Source organism: Puntigrus tetrazona, chromosome 14, assembly GCF_018831695.1.
Source record: "Puntigrus tetrazona isolate hp1 chromosome 14, ASM1883169v1, whole genome shotgun sequence".
Classification (NCBI taxonomy): Eukaryota; Metazoa; Chordata; class Actinopteri; order Cypriniformes; family Cyprinidae; genus Puntigrus; species Puntigrus tetrazona.
The window spans coordinates 16091854-16108639 of record NC_056712.1 but is presented as its reverse complement, the minus strand read 5'-3'; the positions used below and the strand labels follow the sequence as shown (position 1 = coordinate 16108639).

The 16786-nt window shown below is 37.8% G+C and overlaps 1 protein-coding gene across 2 annotated transcripts in view; it reads right to left on the bottom strand.

Annotated features, from left to right (window-relative positions):
- gpc3 (glypican 3) overlaps positions 1–16786 on the bottom strand; it is a 121469-nt gene that overhangs the window by 13437 nt on the left and 91246 nt on the right. For both annotated transcript variants that reach the window (XM_043258019.1, XM_043258018.1), the window contains exon 7: positions 9098–9302. In XM_043258019.1, coding sequence (XP_043113954.1) covers positions 9098–9302 — 205 coding nt within the window. The remainder of the gene's footprint in view (positions 1–9097; positions 9303–16786) is intronic.

Genomic DNA, 16786 nt, shown 5'->3' with positions numbered 1-16786 from the left:
ATGCTTACTAGCACACCGATCTTCAACAAGCCAAGTAAAGTAAGTTATCATTCATGCTCATACTGCAAAGTTTACAACTCTATGTCTGAGTGCAACAACCACTGTAAACTGTATTTTTCGCATTCATTTCTTCCAGGAATTGGGAATTGCAAAAAAGGATTTCTAAACCATGAACCAAACCAACCATCTTTGAGATAAATATCATAACCCCATGCGTTGTATGATAAGCTTAGTCATGTCTTTTATTTTTCAACTTATCGTCATATTCTCGTTCATGGTTTTTATGTCATATGATCTGTATCCTGTTTGTTTCCTGGGTCATGTTCTCAGTGGTTCATTGTCTTACTATCTTGTCATCAGTTCTGTCTACTCACTGGTTTACAGTCATTCTCTTGATATCTTTTTCTGTTCTGTCATTGGTGGTTTTTGTAATATGTTCCCTGGAGATTTAAGTCCTCGTTGCCTTGTCACGTATTGAAGAAAGTTATTCTGTTCTGTATCCACGTGTTAGGTCATGGTTTATTGTCGAGCTCATAGCTCATTGATTTGTTTCATGTCTTGGATCAAGTTTTCAGGTCATTATAATTTAAAATGTACCTATATCCTTGCCTACTTAAAGGGATAGTTCACCCAAAAATGAAAATTCTGTAATCATTTACTCACCATCGAGTGATTTCAAATCTTTGTAACCAGGCTGTTTTGGTCACCATTGACTTCCATAGTAGGAAAAAATATATATTATGGAAGTAAATTTTGACCAAAACAGCCTACAAACTTTATTCAAAATATCTTCCTTTGTGCTCGGCAGAACAAAGAAATTTATACAGATTTAAAATTACTTGATGGTGAGTAAGTGATGACAGAATTTTAATTTTTGGGAGAATTATTCCCTTTAAGGGCCAGGAAAGTTACAGATATACCAATGGATTTATATTTTGTTGTTATCATTAAACAATTTCTCAATGGAGTAAATGAAAGGAGTTTTTACTTTCATTATCAGACTGTTACAGTCTATAGTAACGCTTGTCATAGCAAACACCCCTAACTATAGTGTTTTGGTAAAAACTATGGTTACTATGATATTTTCTAACTATTTTCCATAAATGCACTGAACAGAAATAACTGTGACTATAAGTAAATCTCTATTAACCTCAAAAAGCGACCTCATGGCTCTTTCTCTTTCCTCCCGGTTTACGGATGACCCACAGTAGGTGAGACAGTTTGTGTTTCCAGACGTTGAGGTGGTGGCTGACAGACATGACGCAGGAAGATGTCTGGAATCAATTCTGGATGTCAAAAGCTACTGCTAATGTAAATAAAACTCTTACACAAACAAACACTTTCTTTTGGGCACTCTCAAGCACCAAAATGTAGTGCATTGAGCAAAAAGGTGTAAAATCTGATACTAATTGGTTCTTGGTGTTTTGGAACACAACAACATTACCTTTGTCAGTCTTTGAAGCCAGCCTACCGCATACAACAATGTTTGTGAGATGCCATAAACTCCCAGCCACCATGTTAAGCCTTCCACAATGGGAATGACTGAAGATGTAATCCATCCGGCTCTTGTGCATATCGAGTCAGGCACTGTTTACACAAATGCTGGTTAGGTATCATTATTTCTCTGCGTATGTGGTTATCTGTTAAGTGTACACGGTTGAGTGTGTGTGTGGGGAGGGATTGTTGTTTATATACAGAGGAAGAAATAAGGACCCAGAAGGAGCCAGATCCACTGGGCTGTTTCTCATGGCAAACTTCCTCCCTCTCTGATCAGGATTATTTGCAGATGCGATGGTGCCATTGCTTCTTTCTCAAAGAGGAAAAAAACACCATCTGCTCTCTTTTCCGTTTACTGATCTCATTTTCTCATGTTGGAAACAGCCTTAATCTAACTCCACAGGTCATACGTGTTGAGATTTTACCATTTTCTGTTGTTAGGCGAGAAATCGTAACATCCTTGAATTCATTTTGAAGCTCGAATGCTTTAGTGCACATTCTGCTGGTAGATTGTTTGCTATTGTTTTCTACTGGCTAAATAGGTTGGGAATCTCAGGACATTTTTCATTTTTGGGTGAACTATCCCTTTAAGAGTTGTGTGCTCAAAATCATTTCTAAAGCTGTACTTAAAACAGTTAACAAATTAAGACAGTAAAGAAATAGAAACAGGAAGTGGCACATAAGTACGCCAGATGATCCCAAAACTGTATTAAAACATTTATAAATTATATATCATCCAAAACGAACCACCAAGTTTCTCTGCAATTAAAAAGTTTGCAATTCGGTATGCATTAAATTGATCAACTCATTAAAGGAATACTGAAAAAATAGTTTTCAACATTATTAATAGCCCAATGGTAAATGTTTCAAATTAGCACATTAGAATGACTTCTGAAAAATCATGACACTGAAGACTGGATTAATGATGTTCGAAATTCAGCTTTGTATCGCAGGAATAAATTGAATTGTTAAATATTAAATACAATTAATATTTCACATACTGTATTTTCGATCAAATAAATGCGGCCATGGTGAACAGAGAGATACATTCTGAGTTTTATTGGTTTTGGTCTCACTGGGTTGACATTCACCATATATCAGGGGGGAGCTAAAGATAACTGAGAAATGACTTTACTCTTGCTCATTTCCTGAACATTTTGGCCCTGTTCATTTCCAGGTGTGTTTCAAGTTGATTTCCACATTACACTGAGCAGACATCTGTGTTGTCTGTAGCTCCAAGCACCTGGGCCACTGCAGCCAAACATCTGCAGTCCAAACACCGCTGAATATGCCCTTACACACACAAACATGACATGCATTCTCATACCCGCATACAAACTCCCATACAACAGCAACGCACGCACATTCACACACGTACACACTGTTTACCTAAATCTGGACTATAGACTTCTGTTCTTATATAAACCTAAACATACATATTACAGGTTAACCTAATTAATTAACAAATAAATACATTTAACTACAATTACAATGTAATTACATTGGTAAAATAAAGTAAAGTAAAATAAAGTAAAATAACTTAATATAACCATGTAAATTTAATCGGATAAAACATATATTACACCATCAAAGAAATCTTTATTTACTTAATAAATATACAGTTGTTTTTTGGCATTTTATATTTCATGTCTAATGAGTAATAAAAACATGTTAAATAAAATAATAAAAATTAAATAAAAAATAATAAGTAAATAATAAAAAAAAGGTCATCTACACTTACACCTACACTTCAGATGCCCTTGGGGTAAACTGATAAACTGATAAACTTCAAATTTTAGTTTCAAAGTGAACTATCCCCTTAATATTAACTATTAATAAATGCTATACAGTTTATACCTCATCTTACCCAGTTGAAATTCACAGTAAAGTGTTATGCCAAAGACTTTAATTTAGTTTATTTGTGAATCATTTTAAAAGAATGTTTCCACAAAAGGGAGCACTAGCTTCTAGGGATAGATTTCTCCTCAAAGCAGAGCTAATTAAACCCACCCACTCACATAAACGTATACTTCCTCACATAAACACAAACTCACACGAGTTCACACACACAGATTGACAGCGCATGCTACTAACACTAGGCAGGCCGGCTTCATATGCAGCTTGTTTACGGCTGCGGCGCAGAGCGGCTGCTGTAATAGGAAACGTGTGCTTTGCTCCTCACCTATCAGGTGCTAGAGGTCAAAGGTGACACATGGGGCCCGTTAGCATTCCAGCCTCAACATCAGAGGAAGGATGAAACTATTTATGCTGCGAGAAAAGTGCTCTTGCGTCTGAATGCCTGCCTGTCGCTTCGCCTCACAAATTCACACCATCCATCACAAAATTTCCTCTCCTCTCCATCTCTCTTAGGCTCTCCATATCTTAAGTAAATCTGCAGCAGACCTGAGACTCGAGCCCTGCCCAGGATCTCACAGCGAGCTGCGTGTTTCACATTACAGGCATATTTCCACATTGTATTTTGCTAACCCTCGCCTGCTGATAAAGGGCCAAAGAGCTTCAAAGAAAAAATGCTCCTCAGCGCTTACAGTGACCAAACGTCTGCTGAGCACTGGAAAATAACAAGAGCTCTTTTGACAGGGTCCATGCTGTGCGGCGGAGTGGTCAAGGCTGCACACTTCGACCGGCCCTCTCCAAAATCCCCCGACTCCAGGGGTTTGGCCTTTCGGTGATAGCTACATTCATCAACTCCTCCTGGGCTCCTCCTTGATAAAATGAGAAGGGAACCAAGGAGCGCGGAGAGGGTGGGAAATGTCAGGAAAGCAGCTAAGCGCTTGCATCAGACAGGCTGAATGAGATACTTTGTTTGGAGACACAAAATGGGGTGATCGTTCGGGGTCTGGATGGAGAAAAAGATGAGAAAGTGTGATAGAAAGGGGCGGAAGCTGTGATGACAGCTGGGCACGAGGTTTATGGTTTGGCGTGCCTTCCTAACTAAAAGGGATGAGACTGAGAACAGGTTTATGTCTGGTATTTCTCTCAAACACTCACCGCTGGCAAGGCAGTTTTTAATTCTATTCATCAAATACAATTTTATAAAATAAATATGGAGTCCATTGGTCTTATTTAATTGACCAAGTACCATTTGAAGATAGATCTATCTATCTAAAATTAGAATCATATATAGTTTTTATTACATCAATTTAAAATGTAATTACTTTATTATTTTATTAACATAGTTTAATATTAATTTATAAATATACTATTGATATGCTGCTTATTATATATCATATTCATTCACAATACATTCATGTAAAACATGAAGTTTTTTTTTTTTTTTTTATTTTTCAAAAAGCATGTGCTTATATCATGTTATCATGTTTTCAATGTATTTAATGTGTAAATTTGCTGTTTTTTTTAACCCAGTCAAAATAACCCAGCTGAAGACTGATTAAGATTATTTGGAATTCACGACAACAAAAAACAACATGATTTTTGAAAATTAGTCTGTTTTTGCAAATGAACTCTTCATATAAATGTAATTAGATCCATCCTCAAAGGGCTAAACATATTCTAGTGTATATGTAGGAATTAACATCAACCAAGATTAATAAAAAGTCACTGTTTATTGTTAGTTTATAATACCAACTGCATGAACTAATGTTAACAAACCGAACCATACTGTGAAGTATTGAGGCGTTTCACTTTGTATCACTCTAACTGTTTGTGTTCGTGGCATTTCAGTCACTGCGTTGTTCTTTGAAAACGCTTGACTCCGCTTTTGTATTTTTTTTGCAACTATTTATGTTGGCAGTGAAAAAATAAACTTCATTATTAATGTCTTGTTTATAGAACTGCTGTATAAAATATATACCACACTTGGAAAAGGTCTGTTGTACAAAGGCGAAAATCAGTCAATCGCACACAAAGAAATAAACAGAACCCTTTAAAAGCATATGTTTAAAATCATGCGCACTAACATGAAACCGCTTTGGGATTACATGACTCTTCGAACTACCAGGCACTGACCGCAGAAGACAGGATGGATTCCCATTTTGTTATACACTTATTGTGATGTATACACTTATTTTAAGCAATGCTGACATCAATATATGAATGTTTTGATGGACCCTCATATGAACCCTTTCTCACGAAGCAGCATTAAATACGCGATAACAGCATGTTTGATTAGCGCTGAACAGCACCGCCGCTCCTATAATCTTGTCCTAAGCGGGCGGCTGACATTAAAGTGAGTGTGGTGAGGCAGATGACACGACCTCAGCGCCGGGTGTGTGTATCCGCGCAGGACACACACACAGCCCGTGTCCTGGAATAGCTCTGCTGGCCTGGAATGCGTGGGACGGTATGGGGGTTGGGGGCAGTCCTGGGGGGCGAGGAGGCCTGGAATCTCTGCCCAGAGTCAATGACGATTTATCAATCAATCCGGATCATTCAGAACATCCACGAAATTACTGTCCGGCTGACAGCTTTGATTTACGGAGGGGTCTGGGCCCGAGGTGCGGCCTGTCTGCACCTAGTTGTTGTTCTGTCCGTCACGCTCCCCAGGCCCCTGCGCAGCGCCCGAGCTGAGTCTCTTTTGAGAAACCAGATCTACGTCGTCCATCTCAGCGCACCAGGCACAGACAGGACTTCCATTAGTAAACCTGCCTATGGATGACCTTCGGCATTCTTGCTTCCTCACCCCTCCCCGAATGGCCAAAATGGGATGAAAAGACATCAGGGTTGAAGTGTCTTTTACTGGGTCATCTGCAGCTATCTGCTGTTATCTGTGTACCTGTTTCATCAGAGGCCTGTAGGTCTGCACTAAAACAAACAGACGTATTTGAACGATTCTTGAGCAAGAATATTGGTCAAATATTGAACAACATATAGGTATGACTGTAAACTGCATAGGTCTGACAAAATGCAAAACTTTGACCGTAATATTAGCTAAATAGGATAACTTTGTAAATGCATAAACGGCAGAACTGAACGGTACTGTTTTTTGAAAGTCAAAGGGAAAGTTCACCAAAAAAAAGTCAATTACCCCATGATTTACTGACTTTCTTCTTTCAGACAAATATATGTAACACTTTACAATAAGGTGTCATTTGTGCTATTAACGTGAACAAAATTAACACGATCATTGTCATGTTATGTTTCATGTTATGTCACAGTACATTAACTAATGTAAACAAACACAATTTAAAATTTGAACTAAGATGAATAAATGCTGTACTCGTATTGTTCATTCTTAGTTCATGTTACCTAATGAAACTTTTAATTGGTGAGTAAATCATGGGGTAATTTTCATTTTTGAGTGAACCAACACCCACCTCTGACATTTAAACTTGATGACTTGAAATGTCTTTAAAAATGTAGCACTCATGCCTTTATATTGAAAAAGCAATGTTTTGGTAATGTTTTAGAATAGAGAACACATATTAGCTATTAACTACTACTTTTCCTTCAATAAAAATTTGCTGCTAACAAGGACGTTGTTGGGCTTAGTTGTGGATTTAGGGATCCAAAATATGGTTTAGCATAGCAGTTTAATACAAAAACATATTCTGCATGACCTTAAAGTTGTATACATTTTACCAGTGCAGTTCAGTCATTTAAAGAAAAGAGCACTGGAACAAAGACTTCCCTACACAGATTTCGTTTCCTACACAAACTGTTTTGTCTTTATACTTTTCCAAATGTAGCTACTTAACACACAGAATCAACACAGGGTTAAACGTACTGTACTAACATTAGCCACATAAGCAGATAAGGCCAAAACCCTTAATATTTGCACAGCCTTTGACATCAACAATAAAAGAAATCAGAAGTGATTTCTTCCTCCCTTCGAATGTCTTAACCTGAATGATTTATTGTGTGGTTGTTTTTTATTAGTATTAAGCATTGTTTTGCCCTGCTGTCCACAACACTATCAGAACAATCCCGTGATTCATTCTTCGGTCGCGACCCACCGACCTAACACACACACACACACACACACACACACACACAAACAAACAGAGAATGAGAGAGCACTGGAGAAGAGGAGCGGGATATAAAATTCCAAGACAGGAAAGATATATCGCCAACTGTTCATCCCAGCGCCCAAAACGCATTCTCTTCATTCTTAATAATTAAAGCAGTAAATCTTCAGCAAGAGGGAGGACGCACATACAAACACCACCGTCTCAGAAGTTCGGAGAGCTTTCAGACCTCAGCCCTTGAAGCTGGACGTTTTATCACCGCTTCACTTCCTTGGTGTGAATTTGAGTGCTGATATGTGCGTTATCCTGTCTTTCCACATGTGCTTTATAGAAGGGATTCTCAGTGTAACCCTGGGCCCCTCGCGGCGCTACCCTGAGAGCCCAAATCTCTGCCACAACAACACGACCAGGACGACAACTCCCTCTGTTGTGTTTGCTCAGCTGGTCCGGCTTTGTCAGTCAGTATCAAACTCCTTGTTCCTACCCTTCTACTGTTATTCTTTGCCTCTGTTTAGTTTCTTTGCACTAACATGGTTTGTTGGTTCTTTTGTGCTTTGTTTTGCATCAAAGGGAACATCTCCCATGTACCCTATTTGTTCCCTTGGACAATGATAGGGTCGCAAGGTCACTGATAATACACGGCTACCTGTAACCTGTCAAGGTGGAGCAACTTTAAGAAAATTCACCCGAAAATTAAAATCCTGTCTTCAATTACTCACCTTCATGTTGTTTCAAACCTGTAAGACTTTATTTTTGATGAAATACAAAAGCTTTTTTCACCCCTTATAGACAACAACACAACTGACCCGAAAAGGAAGTATGGACAGCATTAAAAATGTGAAATCAATGGTTTAACAGTAATTTTATGAAGATATACGAGAATAGTTCTTGTGCACAAAGAAACAAAAATATACCTCTTCTCTTCTGCATCTTCTTCATCATACGTTTGCAAGAATACAACACATGTACGCAGTGCTGCTGACATCACATTGACAATTTCAATTATGTCTTTATTACCTTTCTGGGCCTTGAACATGGTAGTTGTGTTGATAAAACGTTTGGATTTCATCAAAAATATCTTAAAGGACCACTATTATGGGTAATAAACGGTTTATATTTTGGTTGTGGGAGTCCCCAGCAACAGGTTGAAATGCATGCAAGGTCCAAAAACATGCCTATAATGCCTGATAAAGCTGTGTTTGTGAGCACAGTCCTACTTTGGGTACAGTGTTACCGGGGAAATCGCTATTTTTACCGCTCCAAAAATGGCACCTAGTGGCAAAGAATGAATTAGCATTTTCAGACCAACAAGTGGACAGGCAATATGCTTCAAGTTGATGTCAACATAAAACAGCTTGGCATTTGTTTAAAAAAATCATTATTTTAATGATTCAGAGTCACCTCTTTCTTTTGAGAGACAATAACTTTATACACTTTTATGCACTTTCAGATTTCAAACATAGCAGGATGTTTTCATTCACTTAGAGCTGTGCCGCAAACTGTACAAAAGGTCATTTTCAAAAATCCAAAGATCATCATGAGGGTTAGTAATTTTGGGGTGATTTAAACCTTTACCCTAGATTGGGCAACATTATTTACAGTAGCACCAATTAAAAACTCATTGACAGAGTTCCAATGGATGTTATATCACTGACCTGCAAAGATGCGCAGGCGTTTGCGTCTCGGAGGCGGCCCAAGTCCTGAAACACCGGTGCACTCATCTTCATCATCACAGTCCCCGCTTTCTAGACCCTCTTCATCCTCGTCTGCCTGGCCCCGTCCGGCTGGGTCCCTCCTCGCAGTGCTCCCTCCTGGTCGAGCCCTCCATCGCTTTTCAGGCAACGTCACCATCCGCAAAAGCTATAGAGAAAAGGTGGTGGAAAAATTGAAAATGCATTTATAATGACACAATAACAATAACACTTACAATGAACAGATATTGTACTATATATAACTGCTTCTTACTGCTTGGATGCTAATCTAAGTCAGGGCGTTAGCAAACTGCACTGTGGAAATGTGTTACATTTTTGAAATATTAACTTGAAAACTCAAGGGACACTTCAAGTAAATATTTTTGGTCAAAGAGGGTTGGTTGTAAAAAAGTTTCCCTGCTCTAGAACATGTATCGTATATCAGTATAAGATTAGGTTTATGTATTTGTGTTCAGATCACAATCATGCTGTAGATGAAAACTGTCAAACAAAGTTACAGCGAAATTAATTTGTTAGTGCTAAAAGTGAAATATTTTTTCCACAGCGATTTCAACATACTGAGAAAATGGCCAACATGATAGATGGAAGCTAGTCAGATTTACTGGATAGACTGAGTAATATCTGAGAGATGACTGTGGGAGAAAACCAAAATATTTTAATTGCAATAACTAATAACAACATAATTTGGTTTTGAATTTTATTGGAATTGGCATTCCTTTCTTTTATAGTACAGCAAACTATTTTAAATAGCATTTTGTGAATTATTGTTATTCAGGACATGTGAGCTTATGTGATTCTATAATAATAAATAATTAAAAAAAAAAAATACAAGTTAAATGTTTGAAATGTTTAGGCAATGCTTAAAAGTTCATCCATCGTTTAAAAAAATGTGAAAAGCTGTTTAAATGAAAACGAAAACAGCAAAGACCAGACAAAGAACTTACGCATTTAGTATTATTTTAAACCTAAAATCTTAAACGCTGATGAATATGCATCCAGCAATTATGCAGATTTAATTTTTGGATGAACAGATTAGCTGCTTCCTAAAAAAAATGACATTTCATAAATTGCTTTATATGCATTATGCGTGGTATGTTGCATATGTGGTACGCATAAAGCTAGTTTTTGAGCATGGTAAGGTTAAATATATACAGTTAAATTATCTCATCAAGCTATTTTTTTCCAAAAGACTTTTTCATGTCTTTCTTATTAAACAGTACTGAGTCAGGCAGGATAAACGTTAAATGAGTTGATTCTTACATCGACCGCTGTTGTGTTTTGCCAAACTATAATTGCTGAAAATTCCATCGCCCCCCTCCGTCTTCTGCTTTTCCTTTAATCTTTCTACTCTGTCTCCCTCTTTTATTGATTTCCTTCCGATGTGCGGACACAAGCATGTGCTTGTTGTTGTTGGTTTTTTTTCGTCGCTGTTGTTGTTTTTGTCTACAGGAGAAAATTGAGATCAGATGGGTCTGGCTACGGATGGCTTAACTCCGAAACAAATCATAGGGCAACAGCTTCTGACCAGCACACAGCTCTCTCTCTCTAAAAAAATGGATAATTATTATATTATAACCCTCAGAAGATAAACAGGCCTTACTAAACATACAAACCCCTCCATCTGTGATTTAATGTCAGCACATTCTCAGGAGGTCAGCAGGGAAAGTCATACAACATGTTCCACCAGATCTCCACACAGGCCTCCATTCAGGCCCGAAACACGGGAGGCACAGACCGCCTCTGTTTGAACAAGTCCGCAGGGCCAGTTATAGCAGTGACACAGAAACTGATTCATTTATGCAGTTTGCCCACCGGCAATGACACCCGAAAACATAAAGCGGACAAAAGACGCCTGATAGCGGTGTGAAAATGAGCTCGGTGTAGCGCCACCTAGTGAAACCGCGCTCCCTTTGATGACTTGTGCTGTTCATGAAACTGAAATAACAACAAACGAGCCTGTTTTCCCTGTGCGAGGAATGGGTCTTTAATGCACTCGGCTCTCTTGTTTCAACAGCATGTTTTTGGAGAGCTGCATGAGTCTAAGCCCTAAGCACATTTACTGAGGGCTCTGAATTCCTTCCTGCAGACCGTTGCCCAGTAACGACGTGAGACGGGCCGTCCCCACAAACCATTTAAACTCTGAAAGCAAACAGTCGTAAAGAGAAAAAGAGAGAGAGAGAGAGAGAGAAATGCGGTCGAGGGTATTTTAAAACAAACTCTAAAAAAGGTAGAGGGAGAAAAGAAAAGAGAAAAGCTTAAGGACAACTGTTTGGCACTGGGGGTATGGAGAGTAGGCCGAATGGATGGAACACACACACACACACACACACGTGCAGTGGCCAGCTGAGGTAGCACAGGATGCTTTGGTTTGGCTGCTTAAAGTACATTTCTGGTGTTACAGTGAAAGAAAAGGGAAATGTATTCACGCTTTAAAGCGTTAAACTCACATTGCATGCAGAGACAGCGTGCATTTATTTTGCTTACCATGTTAACAAGTTACAGCATTCACACTGTAATGCTGTGTGACAGAAGAGCACGTGTGACTAGTATTTTGGAGCTTATTTATGTCACACATTTCGCGCTGAATTCAGCAGAAACGCTATGAAAATGCACTATAAACCTATTTAACAACTCAGTGTTTTGCAATATAGGCTTTTATGAAGCTATATAAAATAATGGAGTGAATTACTCACCCATTGTTTGAAAAAAGACATCTGTCTTACAGTGACAGACGCACAAACACTGTCTATTCAGCAAGTCAGACAACTTAAGCAGTATGTAGTCTATGCTCTAAAGACTGGGTTCGCTTTCTTGGTAAATGTGGCCCAGTTCCTTTAGTATATTAGATTTTATTAAGAGCAAATTTGTAAAAATGAGAGGTAGAGTTGTGGTCTGACAGATGCAGGTGGGTTAAAAATGGCTTTCAAAAGTTTGGGTTTGTAGGATTTGTTAAAAAATACAGTGATATTGTGAAATATTGTTACAGTTTAGAATAACTGCTTTCTATTCAAAAATAATTTCAAATATAAATAAAATGTAATATTTCTGTCATGCAAAGCTGAATTTCCAGAATCATTACTCCAGTCTTCAGTGTCATTAAAACCCTCATTTGGTAACACTTTATTTCACACCTATTAGTAGATTATTAGCATGCATACTACTAATATAACAGCCATTTATTAGCGCTAATAAAGCACATATTGCCTTATTCTACATGACCTTATTCTACATCCCTAATCCTACCCTAAACATAACAACTAACTATTAATAAGCAGCAAATGAAGAATTTACTGAGGGAAAAGTCATAGTTAATAGTTACATATTACATAAAGTTACATAAAAGTGTTACATATTATAAAGTGTTACCTTTTTTAAAATCTGGAATCTGAGGGTGCAAAAAAAATCGAAACATTGAGAAAATGGCCTTAAAAGCTGTCCGAACGAAGTTCTTAGCAATGCTAATCAAAAATTACGTTTTGATAAGTTCATGGTAGGAAATTAGGAAATGATCAATACTTAATACCCTAATGATTTTTTGCCATAAAAGAAAAATCGATAATTTTTACTCATACAATGCATTGTTAGCAATTAATGTCCTGTTTTGTGGTCCAGAGTAACATTTAGAAAATTTGCATAACGTACAGTGACCTTCGTCTGAACTTATAAACCAAACATGTAATAACTGCTGTAACAATACCCAGCGGCCACCTCATGAGAAACAAGGCTAAATATTTCCAGTTACTCAACATATTAACCCGGATATCACTTTTATTTTCTTAGATCAATACTGACAGTGTGAGGACACAACGCTATGTGTAAGATGCATAGTTCTGCTGCTGTGAAACAAGCCTGGCACATACTAAAGAGCCTCAAGGAAGCACAGAGAACACAAATAAAACAAAATATGCTTGATAAATCAAGAACAAGCCTTATACTTGAGGACTCCCCTCCTCCTCCTTCTCTCTGCGGTCCAGAGGCTTCGGGAACACAAAGCTCATGGAATGCAGCAGAGCTCAATGCAAAAAATGCAATTAGTGTCTGTTCAGCCATGCGATCCCTTCTTTCCCTTGCTGCACAGAACGCAAAGGAAAACTCAGCTCACAAACTCACAAAAGGCCAACACATGGCAAAGTGCTCAGCGGCGAGAGAGACGCAGTGACCACAGACCTGTCGCTGAGCCCCCTCGCCAGGCCTGAACTCTGCTCGGGGTCAGCGCTCAGAGCAATATAGTAATGCCACATGGCAGTTTACTGTTTAATCAAGCAGACAAGCAATGGAGCGTATAAGAGGAGAAAACTCACAGAGGGCTTTCTGGAAATTATAAGACCATGACTAAACAATGATTAGCCCAGCGCAGATCTCATCCAGAAAACCTGCTGCCACGATGATATGGTCTTGTGGGTAAGTGTTGCTTTGGGGTTGCTAAGATTCTGTAAATAAATATATATCATGTTTTTGATTTCTACGTAACAACTTGAAAAGCCCTGTTTAGAGATGTATCTGAAGCATTAAGAGTGTGTAATACGGTGAAATTTAAACCTAAAGTTAGTTTGTTTCAATCTTTGAACTGAAGTTTGAACAACTGTAAAATTACTTAAAAAGCCCCTCAAATATTCCTAGATTACCTCAGTTTTATGGAAGCCTGTGTCCACCACAAAATAGCACATTTTCTAACTTTATTTTTAAATAACATCTTGTAAAAAAACACACACATATATATATATATATATATATATATATATATATATATATATATATATATATATATATATATATAATATGGAGGAAAGAGGTTAACAAGTGTGTGTGTGTGTGTGTGTGTGTGTCTATATATATATATATATATATATATATATATATATATATATATATATATATATATATGTGCCCAATACATTATAAAATCAATGATTATTACAGTACTTAATTAATTTCTTCCAGTATTTTAGAAATAAGTCCTTTTAAATCTTAAAATAAAAATGAATTCTTCCATATTGTATATTTCCTTGAAAATGTGACTTTTTAATACCGTTCTTTCCTTATAAAGATAAAGATACGATAAAAATATTTATATTACTTTTTGATCCATTATGCAAACACAAAAACTGAAATGCGAGACGAAAACTCAGAATGGTGAGATATTAGCTCATAAGTGTCCGAAAAAAAGAATCAGAATTTTGAGAATTTTCAAGAAAACAGGAAAGCTAAGAAGGAACAGCGTAACCATAAAATGAAGCGTCATCAAAATCGAAATGACTTGTTTTTATTTGTCGGAAATGGCTTCCATTCCCTCCCTTTCTATTTCCTCTCTAAAACAAGTTTTGCAGAAAAAAATTCTCTTTTGATCTCGTTCCTACAATACATCTCCAACACTGACAAAAAAACAAATCCACCTACTGTGGAGAAAACATGAGAGGACAAGACTTTTTTTCTCCGTCTCTCTCTCTGGTAACCACAACACACGCTGTGGGGCGGCAGTGAGCAGCTGAGGGTTGTGTACGGCCGGGGTATAAAGACCCCAGAGGGGACGGAGATAAAGCCTGTGGTTTGGCCCTCGCGCGGCAGCACCAGATCCAGCGTGTCACCGCTCTGAAGTCAAACCCAAACAGGGTCAGTACAGGGACACGGCTTCCCTTTACAGCAGCCTGCATGTTTATGTGTTTGCGAGAGAGAGAAACCGAGAAAACCGGACGAAATGTAGCAAAGACTTTGTTTTTTTTTCATCTTACCTCTGCATCATACCATGTATTGTGCCTGTTCAAGAGGAAAAAAACGCACATGTCTGGACTTGTGCCGTGGCTTGCGGTCTGTTCATATGGTGCTCTGCATGCTGCTGTACTATATATGAAACAGCTCCACTTACATGCACTACAGTTCAGAAGTTTACGGTAAGATTCGTTCGTGGAGAGAGAGAGAAATTACTTTTATTCGGCAAGGATGCTTTAAACTGATCAAAAGTGACAGTGAAGATAATTAAAAAGTTGCAAAATAATGTGTTTTACAAAAGAATGCTGGTCTTTTGAATTTTCTTTTCATCAAAGAATCTTGGAAGAAAATCTATCCCAGTTTCCACAAAAATATTAAGCGGCACAGCTGTTTTCAACATGTTTTCAACAGCTGTTTTCAACTTAAATTAAGCTTTGCATCACAAGAATAAATTATTTTTAAAAGAGTGCTATCAAACAATTAATCGCGATTAATCACATCCAAAAGTTTTTGTTATACATTTTGTTATACAACATATATGTATATGTAAAAACACACATTCAGCACAATATTTACGTTTATAAAAAATTATTATAGTAATATATATAAGTAACACATTTTCCTAATTATATATACATGCCCGTCTGTGTATTTATATATACATAATAAGTATACACAGTACACACACATAGTATGTAAACAAAAAAAAATTTGGGATTCAAATAATTGCGCTTAATCATTTGACAGCACTATATAATATGTGTAAATGCTTTTATTTGAAATTGTAATAATATTTCACAATATTGCTATTTTTACTGTACCTGCAGCCTTGATGAGCATCAATTTCAAAAAACGTTCAGATAAATCTCACCGATCCCAAACTTAACGCACAGCACTGCTGCGCTCTCAAACGCTCGGAGCACACATCGTTCTTTAGAAAAGTATCTGAATAATCGAATAAGCCCGGTGCTTAACCTCAGTGTAATTTCGTTTGAATTGTAATTTCCTGCATTCTTAAAATGATTACATTATGACCTCTGCCCTACATACGGCGTTTTTTGAATTTCCTCGTTTGCATGAAGGTCACACGCACGAAACGGCCACATGACTGCGTGAGGACCTTACAGCCACTTCAGCCGTTGTGATTCATACTCGAGTACAGAAAGGATAAAACGGGTACATTTTCACTGCGTGAGTCATGGAAACTCCTATATGAACCCGCATGCGAGCACATTTCATGCATTACTCAACATTTATTGAATTTGAGGTGATAAAGAGGGGGCCTTTTGTGGTACCTTTATTCCCTTTTTCTGTCCCGGCAACCCACTCTCACCTGTCTGAAGCAGAGGCAGTCACGCAAGACACAGTACGTCTGAGACAGATGAAAGAGACGGGATTCATTTCCTAGAACTAATACCTGTTGGGACAGGAGCACAAAGAGCAGGCCTCCTCTAGCGGCCTGGGTGTGGGCTTTTCCAAAGATGATTTATGAGTGTTTTACCACATTCGTCTGAATCAGTTCCTTCGCAATCTAAACAAGTCTCTTTAGTAGCTTCCCCAGCGCTTTAACAAAGCCATTCATCAAAGGAAGCGAAACAAATTACAGATTTGTGCGCCTTTGAACAAACGTATCTGTTGAAGTATTGATCATTTGAGGAAAAAAGGGAGGCAGATTCAGAAAGGTGGGCTTCACAGTTGTTTTTGTGCGTATGAAAATTTGTCTAGATGAGCTGTGATGAAAAGAAATGTATATATGATTTATCCTGCACAAGACAGAGAAAGAGAAAAGAACGCACAGGGCTTTTATCTGGTAGTGTTAATGTTGGCATGTTTGCAGTAAATGCAGGCGATTGTTTGACAGAGCAGTGGGAGCTAAAAGAGTTTCTGATACGAAGGCTGTTGGCTAAATCTAATTAGTGTCTGAGG